This window comes from Anomaloglossus baeobatrachus, chromosome 11, assembly GCF_048569485.1.
Source record: "Anomaloglossus baeobatrachus isolate aAnoBae1 chromosome 11, aAnoBae1.hap1, whole genome shotgun sequence".
Classification (NCBI taxonomy): domain Eukaryota; kingdom Metazoa; phylum Chordata; class Amphibia; order Anura; family Aromobatidae; genus Anomaloglossus; species Anomaloglossus baeobatrachus.
This window is the reverse complement of record NC_134363.1, coordinates 58300139-58318206: the sequence shown is the minus strand read 5'-3', so window position 1 is coordinate 58318206 and position 18068 is coordinate 58300139. Positions and strand designations below refer to the sequence as shown.

At 51.7% G+C, this 18068-nt stretch overlaps 1 protein-coding gene across 1 annotated transcript in view; it reads right to left on the bottom strand.

Moving 5' to 3' along the window:
• Positions 1-1541: 1541 nt before the first annotated feature.
• The window catches only part of TMC4 (transmembrane channel like 4), a 58721-nt gene continuing 42194 nt past the window's right edge, over positions 1542-18068 (bottom strand). The window contains exons 12-16 of the mRNA XM_075328897.1: positions 17510-17693; positions 17294-17424; positions 15277-15432; positions 15090-15168; positions 1542-2113 (exon numbers count right to left, since the gene is read on the bottom strand). Coding sequence (XP_075185012.1) covers positions 2072-2113; positions 15090-15168; positions 15277-15432; positions 17294-17424; positions 17510-17693 — 592 coding nt within the window. The 3' untranslated portion in view covers positions 1542-2071. The remainder of the gene's footprint in view (positions 2114-15089; positions 15169-15276; positions 15433-17293; positions 17425-17509; positions 17694-18068) is intronic.

Here is an 18068-nt window from a genome sequence, read left to right as displayed (position 1 = left end):
AAAACAGCAAAAAAAAATTTCAAGTGTGGAAAAACTGCAAAAAAAAAAGTACGATCGCACAATAGTTTTTGGGATATTTTATTCACCGTGTTTATTATATGATAAAACTGATGTATCTATGTGATGCCTGAGGTCAGTGCGAGTTTGTAGACACCAAACATGTATAGGTTTACTTTTATCTAAAGGGTTACAAAAATTCACAAGGTCGTCCAAAAAACGTGGCGCACGTTTAGCTCCGTTTTCCGAAACCTGTAGCGTTCTCATTTTTCGTGATCTATGGCTTACTGATGGTTTATTTTTTGCATCTCGAGCTGACGTTTTTATTGGTACCATTTTTGCGCTGATGCTACGTTTTGATCTCCTGTTATTGCATTTTGCGCACAATTTAAGGCGACCAAAAAACACAATTTTGGCATTTGGAATTTTTTTGCTTCGACGCCGTTTAGTGATCAGATTAATTTATTTTATATTCTGATAGATCGGGTGTTTCTGAACAAGACGATACCAAATATGTGTATTTTTTTTAACCCTTTAATTTTCAATGGGCGGAATGGGGGGTAATTTGAACTTTTAGGTTTTTTTTATTTTTTTCAACTTTTTTTTTTACTTTTTTTTTTATTTTACTAGGTCCCCCAGGGGACTATATCAATCAGCAGTCTGATCGCTCTTCCATTTCTCCAGATCACAGCTACAGAGCTGAGATCTGGACAAAAGCTGCTTTGCTGTCACACACGGCAGTGAGAGAAAGTAACTCATGATAGCTATAGGAGTCATCACAAGACCCTGTACTACTATGGCAACCACCGGAAGTCACGTGATCACGTCATGTAACTTCCGATGGGGGTGGGTAAGTTATCCTTATGGCACTGCGCTGATACAGCTCGCTGTCAGATTTTGGCAGCGAAATGTAAGGGGTTAGTAGGCACGGGTGGAACATGATTCCACTTGCGCCTGGCAGGCACACATCTCAGCTGTTGAAATCAGCTGATATGTGCACGGATTGTCACGGACAACCTATGGCAACCCACGGGGATTAACCTCACACAATCTATGATGTACTCAGTACGTCGTGTCGTGAAGAGGTTAAAAAGCAATGTAGACACAGATTTCTCTAATCGCATTTATCTGTATATGCACTGGATGTAAATAAATAGTAGGTAGAATTGGTGCAGATAGAATTACCAGGCCCGGTCCATCGTTCACGTCAGTAATCTGTGGCTGCTGGATGGGACCTCTTGAGAATCACCTCCTACCTGCCACCATCCGTGGCTCTTCTATTGGTTAGAGTCATGTGACATCACATCAGGCCGGCTAATCAAAAGAAGAGCGCGGATATAGTCAGGTAGCAGGTGGTTCTCTGGGCAGATTACCAACGTGGCCAATGGACCAGGTCGTGCAAATTAATTCACACTAGTAGTAAGACTTGTTTGCTTACTTTAATAAAGTTTACGACTCCTTTAATTTTTTTTTATTTAACTTTTTTTTTTTAAAAAAAGGAGAAATAAATGTATAATAATCAAAAAGGAAATGATATCAGACATTCATTGTTATATCACATAAAAAATCATAGTAGAAAGGATTATCTCATTCTTATTAAGTAGAGATGCAGTTGTCTTCTCATACAAATAATAACGTTGGGGTCTACACACTGAGGCCCCCACAGGATGAATGCTGGATTGGTCCACAGATTGCCATGTCTACAATGATGACACTTCCACGTCCTGCGCATCACAGCCTCATTCATGTAAACAAAGGGGCCAGCTAGAACACAGCTCCACCTTCAAGTCTAGAGATTTTGGGGTGTGTTGGCATAGGCCCCAGTAAGAAATAGTGAACATTACTATTAACCGCGTCACTTGAGAATAGATAACTCAATTGTCCTTGGGATCGTCAATGTACAAGAATCAAGATTGGCTCCTCAGAGGTGGGACCATCAAAGCCTCGTACACGCTCATTGGCCGTGAGCAATAACATCATAGTTATACTAATGTCAAACATAAAGCTTCTATTTTCTGTTTTGTATGAGACGGCTTGCGAGAAAATGACATCACTGAAGATCCTAAATCTGAGATTACTGGTACGCCTGATTCAGAAATATCGTTCTGCTTCTTTCCTAAAAGCAAAAAAAAAAAAGTAATTACATTATGTCACAAACCACCGGGGGGGTCACTCAGAAATCCCCCGCGCTGGCTACCAGTACGTCACAATCGGGGGGTAACAAGTGGGGGTCACCCCTCCTTTATACCTCCCGACCGACAGACAGAGCACGTGACGCGCTCTCTAGCGCCCCTCTTATAGTCAGGCCAATTATGGAATTGCCCGACAATAAGCAAGGAGGCCGCTATACTACTTATGCCGATTATTGAAGGGTCCCCGGTGAGAGTAGGGTATATATTCCCCCGACCTCCGCGGGCGGAATATATAAAATCTCCCCGAATCTCACTGGCCTCCCCACAATAATCCTTGGCACAATTCGCTGCCACCAACCGATTTACGGTAACTATTAGCCGAACACACAGACGTGGGATTCAAGATCGAGATAACAGAACAGCCCAAGATTAATTATATAATTTAATCAGCCTAAAGCACACTAGAAACTACAATATATACAATAGGGAATCTACAGAATATACATATGTCAGAGTACAGTTACAAGCAAAGCATGGGTTACAAACAGGCATACACAGTTCCAGCAGTTACCTTGTTGCGTCTGGCCACAGGGGGGCGCTGTACCCAGGTTTCTAGGATCCTTCCCACAGATGTTTCCTACACGTGCCCCCAGCGAAAAGAACACTGGAAAATGGCCGAAGTAGGGTTATCAACCTGGACAAATCCAGGTCCCCTCCTACCTTAGTGACCTCAGAGGGAGCACTGCTCCACCCCTGGCTTGAGTTATGGACAATCCACAACATGGAATATGGGCCATAACTTTGCCTGGGAGCGTCGTAGGCGGACGCCAATGCTCTCATTGTGACAGTTATGAATTTAGCTACAGAACGAGGGGACTCATGACCTGTCTGCCAGTTCCCCATTGGCTGATATCACGCCTGGGGCATTTCCCAATGTCCTGCTCCCATAAAAAGGGTGTGCCGGCATCGTCCGCATGCGGAGACACCATTTTTATGGTTGCCATATTTATCGGAAATATGGCTTGCGAGATATGAACCATTTTTTACTGGAGTCGTTCTGTCTGGCTATTTCCATAGCCTTGCTAACTAGCTAGCAGCCCCCACTACAGGGTCACGGCAGGGAGTCATCCTGTGTCCATTGTCCCCAAGCCACCTAATTTCCATATCACAGGACATGGCCATGGAGGTGTAAGTGGAACACTGAGAACAAGAAGGGAGGGGGCACTGCCAGGGAGTGATGAGGGATTATGACTGGAGTCATAATTCATCTTCATATCCCGGGATTTGCCTCACACCTCCCCCCTTTTGAGGGCGCTAGGGGGCAGCACACTCCGGTGTTCCCCCGTGCGCCCGTCCGCGACCTCTCCTTGTCGGGACAGCCCGTCTGCGTTACCGTGGTCACGGCCCCTTTTGTGGCGAATGGTGAAGTTGTATTGCTGGAGCGCAAGGCTCCATCGCAACAATCGCCCATTCGTCCCAGAGACGGTGTGCAACCAGCTGAGGGGATTGTGGTCCGTCTCCACGATGAAGTGGCGCCCGTATAGATAGGGTTGCAGACGCTGCAGGGCCCACACTATGGCCAGGCACTCCTTCTCCATCGTGGAATAGGCAACTTCCCTTGGTAACAGCTTCCTGCTCAGGTACAAGACTGGGTGCTCTTGGCTCGCAGAGTCCACCTGGCTGAGCACCGCACCGAGGCCGAAGTCACTGGTGTCGGTCTGTACTACAAACGGCCGCGTGAAGTCGGCTGCCTGTAGCACGGGCGGGCTGGACAGGGCGTCCTTTAGGGCCCGGAAGGCTGTCTCGCAGTCCATTGTCCAATCGACTGCAGAGGGCAGCTTCTTCTTGGTGAGGTCCGTCAAGGGCTTTGCCAGGCTACTATAGCATGGAACAAACCTCCTATAGTACCCAGCGGTCCCCAAGAAGGACATCACCTGCTTCTTGGTCCTGGGGGTGGGCCAGGATGCGATGGCTTCCACTTTCTCAGGCTCGGGCTTCAGTGTTCTCCCACCTACCCGGTGACCGAGGTACTGGACCTCGCTCATGGCCAGCTGACACTTTCCCGGCTTGATGGTCAAACCTGCCCGGTGGATCCGCCTGAGCACCTGTGCTAGATGCTCTAGGTGGTCCTCCCAGGTGGGACTGAAGACGGCAATGTCATCCAGGTACGCGGCCGCGTACCCTTCAAGTCCCTTGAGCAGGGTGTTGACCATCCGCTGGAAAGTGGCAGGGGCATTCCTCATCCCGAATGGCATCACCGTGGACTCGTACAGTCCAAATGGGGTAATAAAGGCAGAGCGTTCCCTGGCCTTGCGAGTCAGGGGGATCTGCCAATATCCCCGGCTCAGGTCCATGATGGTCAGGTACTGAGCCCCGGCCAACTGATCGAGCAGGTCATCGATGCGTGGCATTGGGTACGCATCGGCGACCGTGACCGCATTGAGCCCCCTGTAGTCCACGCAGAACCGAGTGGTTCGGTCCTTCTTAGGGACGAGGACTACAGGCGAGGCCCAAGCGCTGTTGGATGCCTGGATCACCCCCAGCTTCAGCATCTCGTCAATCTCCTGGCGCATGTGTTGCTGCACCTCCAGGGAGACCCGATATGCTGAACGCCGGATCGGGGGATGATCCCCAGTGTCCACGTGATGGACAGCCAAGTCAGTCCTTCCGGGCTGGTTGGTAAACAACCCCCGGAAGGGGAGGAGGGTGGCCCACAGCTGGGACCGTTGGTCTTCCAAGAGCTGGTGGCCAACCTCCACATCCTCAATGGATCCGCCTGCCCTAACCTGGGCTAGCATATCCAAGAGGGTTTCCGCTTCTCCCTCCTCGGGCAGGTTGCACACGGGGAGCGCACATGCCTCCCGCTCATGATGTGCCTTCATCATGTTCACATGGAAGGGCTTCCGCCTTCCACGGGCAGGGTCCAGGGTGACCAGGTACGTTACAGGGTTGAGCTGCTGGTACACGAGGTATGGGCCTTCCCAGGCTGCCTGAAGCTTGTCCTGTGGTACGGGGACCAGTACCCACACCTTTTGACCCACTTGGTAGGTCCTCTCACAAGCGTTCTGGTCGTACCAACGCTTCTGATCGGCCTGGGCTTGAGCCATATTGTCGTGTACCAGTTGCGTCAAGGCCTGCATTTTGTCCCGGAAGCGCATGACATACTCGATAACCGACACTCCAGGGGTGGCCAAATCCCCTTCCCAAGCCTCTTTCACCAGAGCCAGGGGGCCCCGCACACGTCGCCCGTACAGGAGCTCAAACGGTGAGAATCCTGTTGAGGCCTGTGGAACCTCCCGGTAAGCAAATAACAGGTGTGGGAGATACCGCTCCCAGTCACGCCCGTGGGAGTCGACCAACATCTTAAGCATCTGCTTTAAGGTGCCATTGAACCGCTCGCACAGGCCATTAGTCTGCGGATGGTACGGGCTGGCCACCAGATGTCGCACCTGGACTTGCTTACAGAGGGCCTCCATCAGCTGGGACATGAATTGGGTCCCCCGGTCAGTGAGCATTTCCTGGGGAAAACCCACTCGGGAGAAAATCTCCAGCAATGCGGTGGCCACCTTGTCAGCCCGAATGGACGACAAGGCCACGGCTTCCGGGTACCGGGTGGCATAGTCCACTACCGTCAGTATGAAGCGTTTCCCGGAGCTGCTGGGGATGGCCAGCGGGCCGACCAGATCCACAGCCACCCTCCTGAAAGGCTCATCGATGATTGGCAGAGATACCAGTGGGGCTTTGGGGCGTGGCCCCGCCTTCCCCACTCTCTGACAGGTTTCACACGAACGGCAGTAGGCAGCCACATCGGCCCCCATTTTTGGCCAGTAGAAATGCTGGTTTAACCTGGCCTTGGTCTTAGCGATCCCTAGGTGTCCGGCCATCGGAATCTCATGTGCGATCCGCAACAACTCCGTCCGGAACGGATAGGGTACCACCAACTGTCGGTCCCTGGGCCACGCCTCCGGTGAACCCTGCTGGACCGTGGCCCGGTACAGCCGTCCTTGGTCCCAGACCACTCGCTCCGGGTCCGAGTCCGAGGGAGGCTGTGCCGCCTGCTCCTTAAGAGCTTTCAGGCTGTCGTCAGCTTCTAACGCTGCCTGAAACCCCTGACTAGATGTGGCCAGAATCGACGAGACTGTCACATCTTCAGTCAGTACCCCGGGACCTGTGTCCTGGCCTCCACCTGACTCGGCTGCCACTTGGTCAGAAGGGGAAGAGCTATCGGACCTCCGGGAGGCCCCTTGGCTTCCAGCACTCCCACTGCGGGTGACAGCGGCCACAGCCGCTGCGACCGTGGGTCGTGCCTGCTCCTCCTCCGTTCCTGACCAAGTCGCCGGTTCAGGCAGACCTACCTGGCTTCCTGACACCCCGGTTGTGGGGGAACCATGCACCGAGATCTTACCTGGGAGCACTTCCGCTCCTGGACCGGCCCCAATCTCACCTGCCTGTTCCCCTCCTGCAGCAACAGAACCCCGCTGTGAAATCTCTGGGGACCCCACATTTGCTGTGGTAGCCCCCACCCCACACACTGGTCCTCCCCCTGCAGCACCCTGCTCTCTGCTTATCCCTTCAGAGGGCAACAGATCCCAGCTCACAGGCTGATTACTTGTAGAGGCATTGTCACACCTTTCTCTGACCCCCTCCCCTGTCACAGCTGCAGCTGAGTGTGTGTCTATGGTGTCTATGCAAGCAGAAATATCAGAGTTCACTCCCTCCTCCCTTACATCATTCATAGATGACACATTAACATTGTCCGGAGGCATGTCAGTACTGGCTGAAGGTTCAGCCCTTGGTTGGGGCCCAAACTGGGAGGTTATCTGCCCCAAATCTGTCCCAAGTAGCACGTTTGCAGGGATCCGATCAGTTACCCCCACCTCCCTCACCCCTCGCCCTGCGCCCCAGTCCACATAAATGTCAGCAACAGGCAGCGCCGGGTCAGTGCCTCCAATCCCGGAGACAGCGAGGGTTTTTCCAGGGATCAAGTCTTGGGGGGACACCATCTCAGGCCGCACCAGAGTCACCTCCGAGGCGCTGTCTCGCAGTCCTATGGTCACAGACCGGCCGACGGTGACAGGTTGGAAGCTGTCCAGGGACCTACCACCACCCCCACCCACACAATACACCTTGGGCGGCCCTTGGGACGGGGACGGAGCCGGGGCCTTGGGACGCTGAGGGCACATGGCCTTGAAGTGTCCAGGTAGGTTGCACTGGTGGCACCGTCTTGGTTCTGCCACGGGCCTGGAGAGGGGAGTTGAGGGGGACACCCCCTGCAGTCTAGGGGCAGGTGGGGCAGTCGCAGAGTTCATCTTACCCCCTCTCCAGGTGCTGCTGGTGGCTGCTCTCCTGGCCTCAGGAGCACGATTGTTGGTGTAGTCATCGGCCAGGGCAGCTGTAGCCGTGGACCCCTTGGGCTTCTGGTCTCGGATGAACTGGCGGAGATCCTCAGGGCAGTTCCACAAGAGTTGCTCCGTGATGAACAAGTCCAGGATCTCCGGTCCGGTGGAAAGCTGCAGGCCTTGGGTCCAGTGGTCGGCAGCTCGGGCAAGTGCCCGCCTGTGGTCAGCCCAGGAGTCCTTTGGTCCCTTCTGTAGGCTCCGGAACTTCTTGCGGTAGGACTCCGGGGTGAGGTTGTACTGTTGGATCAGGGCCCGCTTGATGGTGTCGTAGCCCTGATCTGCCTCAGCAGGCAAGTCCCCAAGGATATCCAGGGCCTTACCCCTTAAACGGGGGGGTCAGGTATTTGGCCCACTGGTCCTTGTTCAGATGGTGCTGCAAGCAAGTCCGTTCAAAAGCAGTCAAGAAAGAGTCCAAGTCTCCATCCTTCTCCAGCACGGGAAAGTCCTCAACACGGACCTTTGGAAGTTTGGTGTCTTGAAGGTCACGTGTGGCTGATGAGGGCCGGAGCTGAGCTAGCTGCAGCTGGTAGTCACGCTCGGCCTGTTGCTGTCGCTCTTCACGTGCTGCCTGCCGCTCCGCAGCCTCACGCACTGCTTGCCGCTCCGCAGCCTCAGCGTCACGCGCTGCCTGCCGCTCTGCCCTGCGCTCTGCCAGGAGTCCCTTGTAGCCCTCCTGGTCTCCAGCCTGGAGAAGGGCCATAGCCATTTGAAGAAGGCTATCCGAGCCTCCCAGGCTCGGTGGAATGGCACGTGGTGATCTGCGGCCCGCTGCGGAGCCTGGTGATTCACTGTCCATTGCAGAGCGGAGGGCTGGCATCTGGCTCGTTGAGGACCCTTGGGTGAGCTGCTCCTCATCTTGTCCAGCAGTGCCAGGTTGTGCAATGTCCTCTGCAGAGCTGTTTTCTGGCGTCGAGCTCCTGGAGGACTCGTGGGCAACCTCCTCATTACTGTCCACAGCACCGTCCTCCCTCTCTTCGGCTCCTGCTTTAGCATTGGCCAGTTGCCTAGCTCTGCTCCTGGTGCCATCAGCCATTCTTGCAGACTTTTGGTCACTGACACAGAACTGACACCTGATGCCTCCACACACCTTACAGTATCTGCACTCTGACACTCTAGTGTTGAGCTAGTCTGAAGACCCCAGCAGCCACAGCTGCTGCAGGCAGTCTTTAGTGTCTGGGAGTATGGGTCTCACACTCACACACACTATTATCTCGATCCCACCGCTATGCCACCAATATGTCACAAACCACCGGGGGGGTCACTCAGAAATCCCCCGCGCTGGCTACCAGTACGTCACAATCGGGGGGTAACAAGTGGGGGTCACCCCTCCTTTATACCTCCCGACCGACAGACAGAGCACGTGACGCGCTCTCTAGCGCCCCTCTTATAGTCAGGCCAATTATGGAATTGCCCGACAATAAGCAAGGAGGCCGCTATACTACTTATGCCGATTATTGAAGGGTCCCCGGTGAGAGTAGGGTATATATTCCCCCGACCTCCGCGGGCGGAATATATAAAATCTCCCCGAATCTCACTGGCCTCCCCACAATAATCCTTGGCACAATTCGCTGCCACCAACCGATTTACGGTAACTATTAGCCGAACACACAGACGTGGGATTCAAGATCGAGATAACAGAACAGCCCAAGATTAATTATATAATTTAATCAGCCTAAAGCACACTAGAAACTACAATATATACAATAGGGAATCTACAGAATATACATATGTCAGAGTACAGTTACAAGCAAAGCATGGGTTACAAACAGGCATACACAGTTCCAGCAGTTACCTTGTTGCGTCTGGCCACAGGGGGGCGCTGTACCCAGGTTTCTAGGATCCTTCCCACAGATGTTTCCTACACGTGCCCCCAGCGAAAAGAACACTGGAAAATGGCCGAAGTAGGGTTATCAACCTGGACAAATCCAGGTCCCCTCCTACCTTAGTGACCTCAGAGGGAGCACTGCTCCACCCCTGGCTTGAGTTATGGACAATCCACAACATGGAATATGGGCCATAACTTTGCCTGGGAGCGTCGTAGGCGGACGCCAATGCTCTCATTGTGACAGTTATGAATTTAGCTACAGAACGAGGGGACTCATGACCTGTCTGCCAGTTCCCCATTGGCTGATATCACGCCTGGGGCATTTCCCAATGTCCTGCTCCCATAAAAAGGGTGTGCCGGCATCGTCCGCATGCGGAGACACCATTTTTATGGTTGCCATATTTATCGGAAATATGGCTTGCGAGATATGAACCATTTTTTACTGGAGTCGTTCTGTCTGGCTATTTCCATAGCCTTGCTAACTAGCTAGCAGCCCCCACTACAGGGTCACGGCAGGGAGTCATCCTGTGTCCATTGTCCCCAAGCCACCTAATTTCCATATCACAGGACATGGCCATGGAGGTGTAAGTGGAACACTGAGAACAAGAAGGGAGGGGGCACTGCCAGGGAGTGATGAGGGATTATGACTGGAGTCATAATTCATCTTCATATCCCGGGATTTGCCTCACACATTATTATTGCAAAAGTAGGGAAGGTATATTAACCCTTATTATTTGGGCTGTTTTGAGGCTGTAAAGGCTATGTACATGTTTGCACAGAATATTTTTTTATTGTTCACGTTTTTCCTAAATCCAAAGTTATTCAACTTTCTAAATAGTTGTCATCTAAAACTTTCTATGTTGTTCCTGCACAGTGTTTCTAAGTCTCTTATCTAGCTGAGCGCTTTGCAGATGGCTTAACACCCCCCACCCCCGTTCTTCAGTGTAAGGCAATGTTCATACAAGTATGCAAAAAAAAGTAAATTTTTCATGCAAAAAAAAATTAATTCTTCAACCATATTTGTGTGTGTGTGTTTGTCACATCTAAAAACATTGAGATGCAGATTTTCTGCAACCAAATATTCAATGTGCGCACATAGCCTTGAGTTCATTGAGTTCACCTCAGTTGAGCTCACTGAGTTCATTGAGGCCACCTCAGGTGAGATCATAGAGTTCACCTGAGGTCACAGCTGGGGTACGTGGGAACTGCCAGCTGCGACCTCAAGTTAACTCACTGATGTCACAGCTCAGTCTGTGTGTCCCAGGGCTCAGTCACATTTTCTAATGTTTGTTTTTTTCTTTAGCACATTGTATGTTAATGTGAATGGTGTTATTCAGGACTTTATCTTGTCCTGCAAAAAAAAACCAACAAGCCTTTATATGGCCGTATGGATGGACAAAAAAAATTATGGCTCTTGTAAAAAGGCAAAAAAAAATCATATATGTACTATTTGTATATATACAGTGGGGAAAATAAGAATTTGATCCTTTGCCGATTTTGCAAGTTTTCCCACCTACAAAGAATGGAAGGTCTGTAATTTTTAATGTAGCAACATTTCAACTGTGACAGACAGAAAAACAAAATTCAGAAAATCGCATTGTATGATTAAAGAATTATTTTGCATTTTTATTGCATGAAATAAGTATTTGATCCCCTACCAACCAGCAAAAATTCTGGCTCTCACAGACCTGTTACTTTTTCTTGAAGAAGTTCCTACTCTGTGCTCATTACCTGTATTAATTGCACCTGTTTGAACTTGTTACCTGTATAGAAGACTCCTGTCCACACACTCAATCAGTAACACTCCAACCTCTCCACCATGGTCAAGACCATAGAGCTGTCTAAGGAAACTAAGGACAAGATTGTAGACCAGCACAAGCCTGGAATGGGCTACAGGACGATAGGCAAGCAGCTTGGTGAGAAGGCAACAACTGTTGGTGCAATTATTAGAAGGGAAGAAACACAAGATGACTGTCAATCTTACTCGGTCTGGGGCTCCATGCAAAATCTCGCCTCATGGAGCAAGGATGATTCTGAAAAAGGTTAGGAATCAGTCCAGACCTACATGGGAGGACCTGGTCAATGACCTGAACAGAGCTGGGACCACATTCTCAAAGATTACCGTTAGTAACACAATATACCGTCTTGGATTAAAATCCTGCAAGGCACACAATGTCCCCCTGCTGACGCCAGCACATGTTCAGGCTGTTTGAAGTTCACCAATGACCATCTGGATGATCCAGATGAGGCATGGGAGAAGGTCATGTGGTCAGATGAGACCAAAATAGAACTTTTTGGTATCAACTCCACTTGCTGTGTTTGGAGAAAGAAATAGGATGAGTACAACCCCAAGAACACTGTCCCAATCATGAAGCATAGGGGTGGAAACATCATACTTTGGGGGTGTTTTTCTGCAAAGAGGAGAGGACAACTGCACTGTATTGAAGAGAAGATGGATGGGGTCATGTATCGTGAGATTTTGGGCAACAACCTCCTTCCCTCAGTAAGAGCATTGAAGATGGGTCTTGGCTGGGTCTTCCAGAATGACAATGACGCAAAACACAAAGCAAGGGCAACTAAAGAGTGGCTCCGTAAGAAGCATTTCAAGGTCCTGGAGTGGCCTAGCCAGTCTTCAGACCTGAACCCAATAGAAAATCTTTGGAAAAGTTGAAACTCAATATTGTCCAGCGACAGCCCCAAAACCTGAAAGATCTGGAGAAGATCTGTATGGAGGAGTCGCCAAAATCCCTGCTGGTCAAAAGCTACAGGAAACCCCCACTGTATATATATATATATATATATATATATATATATATATATATATATAATTGCCTTATTCTGTCTGTCTGTCTTGCTCCAAAATTGTGTCACCGTGACAGTGTTCTTACAGTGACAACCGTCGGATTGGCCGCTGGGCTCGGCTCGGCCTGGCCACAACCCTCCACACGGATTGGCCGCTCGGCTCGGCCTGGCCCCGCATGGATTAACCGTTTGGCCAGGCCCCGCCCCCAGCACGCGATGCCCGCTAGGCCACGCCCCCGCACGCGATGCCCGCTAGGTCCGCACACGATGCCCGCTAGGCCACGCCCCCGCACGCGATGCCCGCTAGGCCACGCCCCCACACGATGCCCGCTAGGCCACGCCCCCACACGCGATGCCCGCTAGGCCACGCCCCCCGCACGTGGTGTCCGCTAGGCCATGCCCCCGCACGCGATGCTCGCCAGGCCATGCCCCCGCACACGATGCCCCCCTAGGCCATGCCCCCTCACACTATACCTGCTAGGCCACGCCCCCTCACACTAAGCCCCCTCGGCCACGCCCCCCTCACACTATGCCCGCTCGGCCACGCCCCCCGCACACATTGGGCACCTGTACACCTCCCCCCAGGACAACTCCTCCCATTATACTTCTCCTATTATAATCCTCCTATTATACTCCTCTCTGAGGGGTGCGCAGCATGGGGGATGGAGCACGATGGGGAGTGCAGCAAGGGGGGTGGACCACGATGGGGGGGTGCCCAGAATGGGGGGATGAAACACGATGGGGGGTGCGCAGCATGGGAGATGGAGCACGATGGGGGGTGCCCAGAATGGGGGGATGAAACACGATGGGGGGTGCGCAGCATGGGCGATGGAGCACGAGGAGTGCAGCATGGGGGATGGAGCACGATGGGGGGTGCGCAGCATGGGCGATGGAGCACGGGGAGTGCAGCATGGGGGATGGAGCACGATGGGGGGTGCAGCATGGGGGATGGAGCACGATGGGGGGTGCCCAGAATGGGGGGATGAAACACGATGGGGGGTGCGCAGCATGGGGGATGGAGCACGATGGGGGGTGCACAGCATGGCGGATGGAGCACGATGGGGAGTGCAGCATGGGGGATGGAGCACGATGGGGGGTGCAGCATGGGGGATGGAGCACGATGGGGGGGTGCAGCATGGGGGGTGGACCACGATGGGGGGTGCCCAGAATGGGGGGATGAAACACGATGGGGGGTGCGCAGCATGGGGGATGGAGCACGATGGGGGTGAGCAGCATGGGGGATGGAGCACGATGGGTGTGCAGCATGGGGGATGGAGCACGATGGGTGTGCAGCATGGGGGATGGAGCACGATGGGGCGTGCGCAGCATGGGGGATGGAGCACGATGGGGGATGGAGCACGATGGGGGATGCGCAGCATGGGGGAAGGAGCACGATGGGGGGTGCAGCATGGGGGGTGGACCACGATGGGGGGTGCACACCTCCCCCCAAAACACACACACACCGCCACACATGTACCGTACAACACACCACACACACACTGGGAACCACAAACACCGCCCTACACAGACACCCACACACACACAGACAATGCTGCACACACACAACACACAAACACCGCGGCACACACAAATATATGCACATACCGCGCAACACACACATTGCACAAAACATACCTCCCCCCAAAACACACACACGCACCCCACACACATGTGGTGCCCTGGACAAGCCAGGGGCCACAGGTAACAACACACACCCCCCCACCCCCAGCGGTTCGCAGCGGTCATCCCCAGTGAGACCTGATTTCTTCCCTCGGGTTCGGACAGACACACCGGGTGGGCGGAGTCAGGCGGATGGGCACGCCCACCGAGGAGTCTAGCTGGCCTGAGGCAAAAACCATCTCAGACAAGTCCAGGCAGAGGAAGAGAGAGGAGGTCTGCAGAGAGGCAGACGCAGACTGGGCCTAGGTTGGAGCCTAGGGCCCTCGTGCAGCAGTCAGGCAGACGGTAGTGGTCGTCTGCGAGAGCCGGGAAGACAGTCTGGTGGAACCGTAGGTAGCCGGGGCTGGGCGGTGGCCCACCGGTACTGAACCGGGGAGCCAGCTGGAACCCGGAGTGCAGGAGGAGTGTACGGAAGGTGCAGGAAAGGACTTACATTACCAACCTGGGGTCAGGGGAAAACACCGCAGCCGTCTGTGGGACCCGTCCATCCAGCCGTTTGTTTCATCAGAGACTCCGTGTGTGTTACTGGCTGAGTGAGTACCACCGTGCCGTACGGCACAGCGCTGCCCCCGCGACCCTGCACCTCACCAGGCCCCGTATCCCGCCTGCCATCCATCCCTACCCCATCACCGGGCCCCGGGACAACCAACCCCCTACCCACGGAGGGGAGAACCAACATCCAAGCTGCTCCCTGTCATCGCTCCCGGGATCCCCGTCCAGAGCAGCGGTGGTGTCACCAATCTCACCACAACCGTGGGTGGCGTCACGGACAATATCAAATCCCCACAATCAAAGCCCCTTTTCACTCACGGGTGAGGAACGCCGCTCGAGTCCCCGGGATCCGGCCCACCGCTCGAGCCACCACCGAGCAGCAGTAGCAGCCGCAGCCGGACCCGAGCAGTGGGAGAGCGCAGCGTCCCCTCCTCCGCCCGCGACACACACACCCACACAAACAGCGCAACACACACAGAACCACACACACAGAACGCTACAGACACACAGCGCTCCACAAACAACGCAACACACAACGCAACACACAAACAACACTGCTCTCACACACCCCCCACACCCAGACAACACCCAGAACATTTACAGCGCCCTACACAAACACTGGCAACTACACACAAAAACATCTATATATAACAAAAATCATACATTAACTACACAATACGTAAATTCTAGAATACCCGATGCGTAGAATCGGGCCACCTTCTAGTATATATATATGTGTGTATGTGAGGTCACTAATCTCACCATTTGAAGTTGATCTTTGAGCGCATTCACTAATTTCCCATACGAACTTCCGAGTGCCACCAGGTAGAACAAGACAATGCTGTAAGGGAGAAGACATGGATTCTGTTAGGCAGCCATCACACCAGAAATATCTGACATTGGGCTGAACGTCCAATTTAAAAATCATCCAATACTTTATTTATCTCACCACGACAAGAAGAACAATGGTATCACAAACGCCTGCGAGCCGATGAACTGGAAGAACTGCTTCGCCACTTCTGGCAGCGTCTGCACTGAGGCGGAGATTGTATCCCATATCAACACCTGGTTTCTAAAGGGACCACATACTTTTGATGGAGTCATACTGGAAAGAGAAAATAAATATTTACATAATTGATGAAGATTAAAATGAATATTACCTGCCCAAAAATATTTAAGTTTTGAACAACCAAGAAGGATTTTCCTGAATATTTACAAAGAGATACGAGATATATTACCCTTTACATCTCACTCAGACAGTCCTGGATTGTGGTGCTGTCCTGAGAGGTGGGCAGCATGTCCTGCTGTTAATTATAGCTGCATCTTTTGGACACCCAGATACAGGTGAATATAATGGTGGAGCAGGGAGCCATCAGCTCCCATCTTCACCACTCACATGTGCCGTCTAAGGCTTGGTGCAGGAGGCACAATGATGTCACTGTAGCCACACACAGAGCAAAGAGGAGATCTGGTTCTCTCAACATGAGTAAAGTGGAGTGGCACAATGACAGTGGGACGAGTGGCCACTGTGGGCATTATACTGTGTATGAGCATCATAATGTGGGTATGGTTGAGAAAAACTGAGTAGACATCATACACATTGGTGACGTTTTAATGTGTGGGAGACATTGCGTCAGCATCATACTGTCATACTGTGTAGGAGGCACTGTGCAGGTATCATACTGTGTGGGGGCCACAGTGAAGGTATCATACTGTGTGGAGGCACAGTGGGGGTATCGTATTGTGTGTGGGCACTGTGGAGGTATCGTATTGTGGTGGGACACTGTGGAGGTATCATACTGTATGGGACATGTGGAGGTATCATACTGTGTAGGGGCACTGTGGAGGTATCATACTGTGTAGGGGCACTGTGGAGGTATACCGTGTGAGGGCAATGTGGAGGTATTATACTGTGTAGGGGGCACTGTAGAGGTATCATACTGTGTGGGGGCAATGTGGAGGTATCATACTGTGTAGGGGCACTGTGGAGGTATCATACTGTGTGGGGGCAATGTGGAGGTATTATACTGTGTAGGGGCACTGTGGAGGTATCATACTGTGTGGGGGCAATGTGGAGGTATTATACTGTGTAGGGGGCACTGTGGAGGTGTCATACTGTGTGGGGGCACTGTGGAGGTATCATACTATATGGGGCACTATGGAGGTATCATAATGTATAGTGTGCACTATGAAGATATCATATAGTGTGGGGCACTGTGGGGGTATCATACTGTGTATGCAGCACTGTGGAGTTATCGTATTGTGTGGGAGCACTGTGAAAGTACCGTATCTTACTGTGTGGTGGGCACTGTGGAGGTATCATACTGTGTGGGGCACTGTTCAGGTATCATACTGTGTTGGGAACTGTTGAGGTATCACACTCTGTGTGGGGGCACAGTGTAGGTATCATACTGTGTGGGGGCAGTGTTGAGGTATCATACTGTGTGGGAACACTGTGAAGGTATCATACTGTGTGGGGGCACTGTTGAGGTATTATACTGTGCGGGGGCACTCTGTAGTGATCATACTGAGTGGGGGCACCAAAGAAGCATTAAACTATTTTTGAGGCCCTGTGGAGGCATAATACTATGTGGGGGCACGGTGGAGGAATCATAATATGGAGATATTGTACTGTGAAGGCATCATGACTTAAAAAAATCCCTATGCTGAACCCGTTTGCTGACTTTCAAAGCTGGTAGGAATGCATATTGAATGGTATTGCAGTTCATCCACTTTCAAGTGAATGTGAATACGTTGCAATACCAGACACAAACTGTGGACAGGAGTGGTGCTGTTTTTTTGAGGTTGGGGAAGAAGAGGGTTGTTTGACAAGATTCATTTAACAACCCCTCTAGGCCACTTTGTTAACCCCTAAGCCTCTCTCTCTTCCAACCCATATAGTAATTACAGCCTCGGCTCCTGTAACGTCAATAAAAAACGTATGCGTCTATTTTTCCAATACTTACCCAAACATGCTATACAGGACTGGCACCCAAGAGATGGCAAGACCAAGGAGCAGCACCAGGAGGAAAAAGAAGTTTGCACTGGACGCCCGAAATGTGCGATCGGCTGGTTTGCAGTTGCTGAATAGTGTTGACTGCGAAGACATAAATTGTATAGATCGTTAGTGGTTCCCGTCTCCTTTCCATTGACTCCTTCCAGAAAACCAATTAATTTCTTACCTTTTTCATGTAGAATATCAAGAAATACTTTATTGTGTTGAGTAGAGGAAGGAAAGGGCAGAAGAAGGTCCCGATCCAGCACACCGTCTGCCCATAGATAATGTCCAGCACAAACTGGGGGACCACAAATTCTTGTTGCCCCCATAACTGGACCGGCTTACAAGAACAATGATCAACGATCAACCTGAAAGAACAACAGATCAGGAGCCTCATGGGTGGGCCAAGTACAGCATGGATTAGGTAGAACATCAATAATGGACATCTGGAGAAGTGAACAAGATTGCGTTGACCCCCGACTTTGGAAAGACAAGTTGCACCCCTGGAAAGACTCCAGACAGGTGTGGTGCCACATCAATCCATGAGCTTTGGTGGAGACCTCATATGAAAAGCGCTCTCCAAAAAACTATAAAGTTATAGTATTTTATAGGATAAAATGTAGTATTTTCTGCATTTTGTATTTTCGGACTCCACCCATATTAGTATATATTTCACAGGTGAAGGGTCTGTGTTAGCCGAAAGGTTGCCTACAAAAATTAATACTGATACCTGGTGTTTGTCA